Source organism: Rhinolophus sinicus, linkage group LG02 (genome assembly GCF_036562045.2).
Source record: "Rhinolophus sinicus isolate RSC01 linkage group LG02, ASM3656204v1, whole genome shotgun sequence".
Classification (NCBI taxonomy): domain Eukaryota; kingdom Metazoa; phylum Chordata; class Mammalia; order Chiroptera; family Rhinolophidae; genus Rhinolophus; species Rhinolophus sinicus.
In genome coordinates this window covers 50,803,264-50,812,968 of record NC_133752.1, presented here as the reverse complement: position 1 = coordinate 50,812,968, position 9,705 = coordinate 50,803,264, and the positions used below count along the sequence as shown (strand labels likewise).

At 38.7% G+C, this 9,705-nt stretch overlaps 1 protein-coding gene across 6 annotated transcripts in view; it reads right to left on the bottom strand.

Annotated features, from left to right (window-relative positions):
* Nucleotides 1-270: 270 nt before the first annotated feature.
* RASGEF1B (RasGEF domain family member 1B) overlaps nucleotides 271-9,705 on the bottom strand; it is a 531,937-nt gene continuing 522,502 nt past the window's right edge. For all 6 annotated transcript variants that reach the window (XM_074324368.1, XM_074324372.1, XM_074324371.1 and 3 more), the window contains 4 exons: nucleotides 6,347-6,442; nucleotides 5,854-5,977; nucleotides 4,602-4,674; nucleotides 271-1,697 (listed from right to left, as the gene is read on the bottom strand). In XM_074324368.1, the coding sequence (XP_074180469.1) occupies nucleotides 1,673-1,697; nucleotides 4,602-4,674; nucleotides 5,854-5,977; nucleotides 6,347-6,442 (318 nt within the window). In that variant the 3' untranslated portion in view covers nucleotides 271-1,672. The remainder of the gene's footprint in view (nucleotides 1,698-4,601; nucleotides 4,675-5,853; nucleotides 5,978-6,346; nucleotides 6,443-9,705) is intronic.

Genomic DNA, 9,705 nt, shown 5'->3' with positions numbered 1-9,705 from the left:
GTCATTATTTTTATGAATATGCGTTTCGACACCTAAAAAGTGGGGGATCATGATCTATGCTAAACACTTTGAAAGTGCCTGGCCAGTAATGTTTATTAAATGCTGAGCAGGATTCATTTTCAGAAAATCAGTGCTCACACACAGATTCCTAAGCCGACTTCCCTCATGGACACACACACATTGTTAGCCAGCCACTTGAGCTGAACTTCTGCGACTACAGCCACCCCCGCCCAACAATCCCATCCATAAAAGAAAAGACGCCACAACTCCTGGCCGCAGAGTGTGAAATATATTGATGGTTGTAAAGGGACAACTTGGAGACATTTCCGGTCTGCTGAGATGGCGGGTTGCATATATACATGCTCTGTTTTTTGAAACCATGTCATTAAGTTTTCAAATACATCTGTGTTTTCAACATGTTTTGTTCTTTTCATTAGCACAGTTTACTACTCTACAGCTTCTCCTAGAGTAAATAAATATAATGGCTATTTGCAGAGCAACTACAGACTTTAGATGTTTAACAAGGTGAACTATTTCACAATTAGATCGACTTTTGAGTTAATAGCAAGATGTTTTTCATTTGCTTTGTTCACTGCTATAGTGGGGGTGGTGGTGATGATGGTGGTAACTTTTCCAATTTATTCTTTGTTCACATGTTTAGTCACCAACAGCCTCCGAAAGGCAATAAAACATAACAGTCTGTTCAAAAAATTAAATTGTAATTAGGCCATGGGTTTTTTCCAAGACCCTTAAAGTCAGATAATTTAAATTTACAAGAGAAAAAAAAAATAGGCGTCATGGAAAACTAACAAAAAACTACTGAAAAAATACATCTGTAGAACATAGTGGTCAGTTGTAAACAGCTTGGAAGGGCAAAAAAAAACCCAAAAAACCCAAAAAGTCCTTCTAGAATGTTTAGCAGTCCAATGACAAACTCTGCTTTTTTTTTTTTTCCTAGTGGCTATTTTCCTACCACAGTGTTGAGCTTCATTATTATATTAAATAACTTATATGGGTAAAAAGGAGTTTGCTAACCAGCAGCCAACTCAAAACCTCGTCGGAAGAGGGAGGAGAGGAATTCACAACACAGCACATACTAAGGGAAACAAAGTCCACAGTCAGGTTTCAACCAGTCTTTTTCCCTCCTGGCAATACTGCTGAGCTGAAGTCTGGGATCTAACTGGAGGGGTATTTTCCCCTCTCCTGCCTCTCCCTTTTTCATTTAACAAAGAAACATGGGCTTCCTAAGAGCCAGCACTCAGCTGGGCAAGTCCCATTAGCAGCAAATGTTCAACCAAATAAACACACACACACACACACACACACACACACACACACACACACACACACACACGAAAGCTCCATCCAGGTGCAGAGCTGTGATTCACACGGAAATTCCAAGAGATGAATCATGTGCAGAGCTGGGATCTTTAGAGGATTCTTTCTCAAGTGTCTTCAGTGAACATTTCAGTCTCAAAATCTGAGTCAATCTGTCAGCTGTGGGAAATACGTTCACCATCTGCTGCTGAGGGAGCTTGCTCGTGGACTTGGTGACTTTCTGTAGTGCTACATGCCGACAGTCAAGGCCAGCCCCTCAGTGATCTGCCCGATGCAGAAGCAGCAGCAGCAGCAGCAGCAGCAGCGGCAGCAGCAGCAGTCAGCATCCCATTCGTTAAACTCTGCCTAAGAGGCTCGACCTGAGTAATAAAAAAGACAACGTAAGAACGAATGGGTCAGATTATCTGACATAGGATGAAAATGTCTTGCCTAATATTAGTTTCATTTTTCCTGCTTTAAGTGTTTTTGTTGTTGTTGTCGTTAAAGACAGGAAGAAAAAAATATTAAGTGCTGAAGTCCTGGATTTTTGGAAAGAACTGCTGGTCACTTAAACATGTTTTACTGAAAATGGCCAAAACCTTTGTTTATAGGGAAATCTATCTCTTGAGTGGCTTTATATTAAAACAGAAACAAAAAACAAAGGTCATTAATGATAAAAAGCTTTTAGATAATAGTCTTATCACAGATTGGTTTATTCAGTAACTATAAGCATCTTCCCATTCCATGCCCATTGAGAGCGTTTAAATAGCAGGTGACAAGATAGGTATCCACCCTAAGAGGTATATTTGTCATTGCCACTGCTGAACCTAAGTGTCTGGATGAATGGCTCTAGGGCCAGAGGGAAAAGTATCTACGTAAAAATATTACCTTCAAAGCTAACGTATATATAACGTATATATAACGTATATAACGTATATATATCAGGTAGTTACTATCTATCATTCCAGAATAATCAGTATGTTAGTACCCACTTAACATATGTGGTTTTGCAAATGATCATAGCCCATTCTCTTTATCCTCTCTGTGGTTGCTATACCTTGTCCAGCTACCTGCAGTGTCCAACATCATCCCTCAGCACTGCAGGAGGCTGTGACCGGTGCTACGGCCAACACGAGGGAAGACCTTATGCCTGCCCCCAAGGGGCTTACACAGGAAAAAGAAGCACACACATTACAAAACAACACGGGGTCTGTCACAGGAGAGGAAGACAGCCTTAGACTGCATGAGTTCAGGAGGGACTCCTTCTGGGGACAGATGGGTCAGGGAGCCGCAGGCATTAGGGTTGGATCTTGAGACAGACAGGATATGGAAGAGGCAGAGTTCATGGCTTAACGCCAGATTCAAAGGAGAGTGTCCTTTAGGGCCCCTTACAAACAATTTTAATATGGAAACTAGTCTTTTATACCAAGACGACATCTTCATTTTGTGTGTGTGTGTGTATGAAGAAATACATATTTCTTCATGTATCATCCATTCTATTGGTGCCACTTCTATTAATAGTACCTCAATGAATTATGATCAGAAGGATTATTATTGAGCACATTTGAGTTGAGTACAACTGCAGATGAATTCATGGATTCGTGTCTGAAATTTATGCCAGTACAATGCACCCATTTTTTCTCTTCTCATTTCTAAATTCTCCACTAAATTCTTTGGTCACATATCAACCAGTCAAATGTTAAATATTATTGTATACTGTGTGTACAGTACATACGAATATGGAACTTACATAATTCAATCTTTAGCTTTTACTATCAAACTTTTGACTTACAAACCCTTCCAAATGAACCACTACTCAACAGGAATATAAAAGTGTAACAATCACAAAAGAATAACAACCAGACAAGTATGTGGTACGTTTACATCATTTCAGTATGTCTGGATTTCATAGGTTAATACAGGTAGCAGGTATCATTTATGTATAGTGAACTTATCTGCTTACCAATTTCTTACAAATCTATAAAGAAAGTAACAGCTAAGCTATACTCGGAGACCGTACCAACTTAATGCTTTTAAAAAATAGAAAGGGAGGATTAAAAAGAGATATATGGAAGGCACATTTCATCTAAAAAGGATGACTCAAAGGAGTAATTCCCAAATCTTTTATCTAGTACGATGTATATTCTAAGGCTCATGTTTTACACATGAATACTATTTAAGAGTTTAGTTAATATCTTTTAACACCAACACAAAGTAATACAAGATTTTAATATAAATGTGCCACTAGCAGGAACACTTTTAAATTTCATAAAAATGAAATTGGGCGTCAGCCCAGCAAGCTGTTACATTCCCATGATTCGAGTCACAGGTCATATCTTCTTAGGTTTGTGTTTGTGATAAAAGAAACACCTCCAGTTCTTCACCAGTCACCATAACTTGTTCTAAGGATAATAATTCCAGTGCCGATATACCTCACCCCTCCTCACTGAGAAGTACAAACAAAATCACACAAAAGAAAATATATCTTAGATATATGTCCTGGTACATGAAACCTAGCCCAGTATAGTTTAATGAAGGCTCCCAAATGACTGGGAAGAAGGGTAAGTGTGCTTGTCAACCCTGGTACAAAAAGGTACATGTTCCCAGAGTTTCTTAGTAGAAATACAAATATAGCAATTTTGGTTATAGTATTATTATATCCTGAGCTGCTTTTGCCTATTGAAGTATTTTAAATGGTTAAAATGTATCTATCCTAGTTTTGTTTGAAAACACATTTATTTGAAAATACTAATAGATGAACAAAATTTTTAAACTTGAAAATATTCTGGGTTACATTTAAATTCTCTCTCTCTCTCTCTCTCTCTCTCTCTCTCTCTCTCTCTCTCTCACCAAAGTGGGGACCAAGATACGGTCAATAAGTGACATGACGAATTTATCGAACCAACTGGCACTTAGGTCTCTTTTATCTCTGGTCAAATAAAATTTTAGTGTTAGGACTATTCAGAAATATAGTCTGAACTTCTTATCTTTTAGATGAAGAGAGTGACTCAGTGCTCTTTTCACCACACCATGGGGTAATTTCAGTTCCTCATTCCATAAAATAATGGAAGACAGAAAGAAAAACAAAGGCACTGTATATAGCTGCCAATATAAAGAAATGAAAGGCAATACAACTGAATGATGGCCAAGCCACAAAGATTCAGTAACAGGAGACAAGACGCAGAGGACTGGAGCACGCAGACAGGGACTTCCTGCAGAAGGCATGTGGCTCTCTTCGCATAGGGCCAACATCTCCTTTAGATTTGTGCAGCAATGAGACTCACCTTAAAGACTTCCATCTGTCTTTTTCTATATGATTTTCAGGTCCTTCACTCTCATAGGAAGCCAAGTACAGAGCTATGATCAACCAAAAGTAAGAATGTGTTAACAACGAAGCCATCTCCTGAGTATCCACCACCATCCATCCCCTGTTCAACCTAAGCCAAACCCTATAGCAAAACACATTCCTTAAAAACACCTAACTGGGAAGCTTCATAGTTTCATGAAGAGCACAGAATATCACTTTGCCTCTGACTGACCAACAACAAAAACCCAAGGGCCTCTAGGTCAAAATGAAACTCAATTAACTAAGGCAATTTATGAGGCAAAAAGCCTTACTAATGCCTTTGATAGCTACATTATGCTATCACACACTCACATTTATGTTCTTTACAAAGAAGGGGATGGAATGGGAATCCTTCCCCAAGAGCCTTGATTAAAAAAAAAAAAAAAAAAAACTCTTAGGAGAAAGCCAGATTTTTCTAGGCATATTTTTCATCCTTCTAATATATTTTTATTTTTAAATCAAAAAGCATCTTCATCTAAAGATTTAAAAGAGTGTTATTAATCCCATGTAGACGTTTAAAACAATCAAGTCCCCTCTAGAATGGTAATATTAATTGAAAATGTTCTTCAGTCATTATCATGAACGCTATCTATCTACTAGAGGAAATTATTAGTTGACAGATGCTACTGATTTATATAATGTTAGGATATAACAAACCAATAGAATAAATCCCCAAGTCTTTTGAAATCTAACTCTCTTCTGGTCAATGTTTTCTGTACATCGTCAACCACTTTGCCTCAAATTCCCTAACATCTTAATAGGTGAAGACTTTCCACTACTTTTTCAAACAGCAGGGGATAGCAATTAACTGTTTGTTCTTTATTCCAATTATCTTGAATATCAACATACCACAAAACACCTTTTTTCCTCCATTGAAACAAGCCCAAACAAGGAAGAAAATTATTTAATAACTTTCCATTGATGCCCAAAGCTCTGCAGATATAGTAGTATAAAGAATGTTTAAACCCAGAAACGTATGGTTTTTGGGTGAATATTAAGTGAGTGCCTGATAAATATTTTAGGGATAAATTATACAGTTTTCTGTGCAACAGAAAACTCCTAAGACAGACTAGGCCAGAAGACAGGCCTCCTACTATACGAAGAACTAGGCACCGAGCATTTATACACTAATTTCCGAACTGTTGGGTTTGGGGACACTGGTGGCAGCTCCAGCTGAATGGCCTACTCACCATCTTCACTGAAGACTGGTACTGTGAGCAGATACTGCAAGATCTTCCGGTCCCTCTCAAATGGACATTCCACTTGTTTCCACGTCATGAATTCACTCACTTGTTTGGCTAGTTCCCAAAATTTCTAGAAAAGAATAAAAGAAAAGAATTTCAAAGCAGTCATCAAAAACTACCAGCTTGGAAGAGCCAATTCCATTTAATGTTTCCTTCTAGCTTCTAATCTTCTGAACTACATTAATTTTTGAAATGTAATAAAAACTAGGTATAGATAGTGCTAGGCATAGGTGAAAATATACTCAAGTGCTTCCAAATAATTAATAATAATGGCACAGCTAATTTATCCTACTCAATATTGTTTTTTTCTCACAAAATAGTAGGGAAGGAGTAAACTTGGTTCTAGAACTTCAGAATCAGCTTTGGTTGCCTGGCCTGGGATGCAATGCTTGAGAAACTCGCCTTTCTCTATGCTCAGATTTTTGCAGCCTATCCTTACCTCAAAGTTGACATGGCCGTTTGGAAGGCGGTTGGCACAGCCCTCATTGAGGAAATAAATATCTTTGATTAGAAGACTGAAGAATGGTATCACAATCTAAAGAAAACAGAAGATTCTGGTTTGTTTTGAGCAAATAAAACATTTAGCCTCTTATCAAACAATACAAGAAATTAACAAACAACCTGAACTCTGGATTACATAAAAGGCCAGTGAATTAAGACACAGTGTTCTGTTTACCTCCCATGACAGCAGTTTCCTCCCTTACATAATTTTGCTTAAGACACAAATGCTATTAATAACCAAAACACAGCAAAGACAAGTGGCATGGGGAGATGGATGGCTTCATGTTGTTCCTACAGTTTTCCTTATTTTTGTCAATGCAATAGTACCGTGTTTCGCCAAAAATAAGACCAGGTCTTATGCTAATTTTTGCTTCAAAAGATGCATTAGGGCTTATGTTCAGGGGATGTCATCCTGAAAAGTCATACTAGGGCTCATTTTCTGGTTAGGTCTTATTTTCAGGGAAACACGGTATATACAGGCATACCTTGGAGATATTGTGGGTTTGGTTCCAAACTGCCACAATAAAGTGAGTATCGCAATAAAGTAAGTTGCAATCTTTTGCTGGTGGAGGGTCTTGCCTTCAATATGTAAAAAATGCAATATCTGTGAGGGGTGTAAATGTCTAACTATCACATTGTTTTGTACACCTGAAACTAATAAAAACAAAAACATAATATCTGCAAAGTGCAATAAAGCGAGGTGCAATAAAACGAGGTCTGCCTGTAGTAAAATCTGAATGTTCTAACTATAATCAAAGGGAAAAGGTCTAATAGAACTCTTGCTTTTCATTTAGCAACCCCTTACTTACAGCAAAATATTAATACAATACCTGTCATTGCAGGTACCAAAATTTTCAGATGTGTGACCCATATCCCTGCTAGAATGGGTACTGTTATATCATTTAGATTTCTACATTTTAGATAATTTTTTCAGATGAACGTTTTGTTTTATCCCTGAAGACACTGCTCAAGATAAGGTGAGAGCTTGGGGCTTTAGCTGCTACAATCTTCCTATTGAGTAAACCTGGTCTTCATGTCAGAACAAGTTAGCACCTGTTCTCATGGGAAATCACCGAAGAAGAACCGTACCTTGCACAATATGTTATGAGATGTGCCTAAGTGAAGGCGGAATATAAATGTGCACATTAAGATTAATGGTGGTTTAAAAAACAATAAGCCTTCTTTAATAAGACTTCCCTGCCTCACATCTTTGGTTTTATGAGGTGGCATCTAATTAATTAACCTAAAATAATAATCTCAACGAAAGTCCCCGAAATCCTACTAAAACCATAATTAACAAAGAACGAAGCTCAGACACAGTAACTTCCCCTTTCTCTCAAATGCCAGCATTTTTTAACGATCCTAAATTTGCTACAATGCAAATAATGGTCCAAACACAAATCGTGCGCCTATGTATTTTACCCAAGAGCAGGTTTCTCAAGTTTCCCTAAGCTTATGATTCATGCGGTATGTCTATACTAAATGCATGGGAGGTCTGGAAAACATCTATTAATATTTTGGCACACACACAACAATCTTAAATAACAATTTCCACTTCTAGAGAAAAATTCAGATTTTTTTTTCTCTAAAGTCATTGAAAAAAAAAAGTTTTGATTAATTTTTTGTTTCATTGCCCTCTGAAAATAGCCAAAGTGAATCTTCAGTTTTGACAGCCCTTTTAATATACTTTTTTTTTTTTTTCCCTTTTTTGAGGAGGGTGCTGCTCAGTGTACCATGCGGGGATCGAACTGGCAACCTTGGTGCTACCAGCACCACACTCTAACCGAGCTAACCAGCCACCCCCATTAATATCCTTTTTTTTTTAATTTATTGGGGTGACAATTGTTAGTAAAATTACATAGATTTCAGGTGTACGATTCTGTATTACATCATCTATAAATCCCATTGTGTGTTCACCACCCAGAGTCAGTTCTCCTTCCATCACCATATATTTGATCCCCCTTAATATACTTTTAATCATTTGCTATTGTCTGTGGAAGGCTCTTAAGCTGAACTGTTAAAGATACCCCTCACCTTCAAACATTACTAGTGCTTCTGTTATTTTAGAATTAAACAGACAGTACCAATGATAAAAGTACACCTGAGCCTCCTTTCTTTGAAAGACCCCTTGTGACTGGGAAGCGCTAGACTTTGGACTCTGCCAGACATCAGTTCAGTGTTTGGCTCCGCAATTTACTGGCAGCAAGAGCCAGGGGTCTGCAAACTGTGGCCCATGGGCGAGGCCTGGCCCATCACATGCTTCGGGATAGCCTAGGAGCCACATAATGTAAATTTTTAAATGGCTGGAAAAATATCAAATGAATAGTATTTCATGAGCAAGGAAAATTATATGAAGTTCAAATTCTAGTGGCCACCCAGCTTTACTGGAAAACAGCCACGCTTGTTCAGCCACATACGGTCTGTGTCTGCTTTTGTGCTACTATATCCGAGTTGAGTAGCTACAACAGAGACGTTACGGCCCAGAAAGCCTAAAATATTTATGATCTGGCCCCTAACAGAAAAAGTTTGCCAACCCTTGGTATAAGCCTAACACACTAAGGAAGCCTCGTGTCCTCCCCTGAAAATGGAAACAGCAGTAACTACCTCACTGAGTTGTAGTGAGGATTAAATTAAATACTACAGGCTTCACTTCCATTAAGCATCCCAAAAAACCAAATGGGCCCCATAGAAAGGGACAGATATATCACTGATGCTCTTAAAAGATAATAAGGATACACCATCATCAGGCAGCCCCAGGGAAATGAGGCAGTAGTGTCACAGCTTTTAGGCAAGATCTCGACTTCTGTGCTCTGTTCTGTTGTGCTGGGCTTTGTTGAGATGCACGGGGTGGTGATCACTTCCTGTCTCAGATTGATATCTCAACTTTTCGTAAGTTCATGTCATGTGCCTCTAGTGGGGCGGCCAGGGCGATGCCTCATGTGATTTGTGCATTCCATGGTGCCCGTGAGATGCCCCACTGGTGACTGACTCACTCTTCCAAGAAGTCCGAAATATAAGCAATCTTCCTTCAGACACTTCCCTGCTCTGCTCCTTACGCCCGTATGCAAGAAAAATAAGCTTCTTCAGCTTCTCATTCACTCATGGACATTTCCCTTCAGCTCTCTAGCCCCACAGGAAACATGAGGCGACTCTAAGGACGGTGCATGTCTCTGAGCTACGGGTGATGGGTTACTGACAGGAGAGAGCAAAGCAAGTCTGGTTTCTAGGAGGTCTTGCCAATGATGCCTGTAGTGGGAGAACCTCTCAAATAATGTGTTCCAATTCCCTCTCAAAATA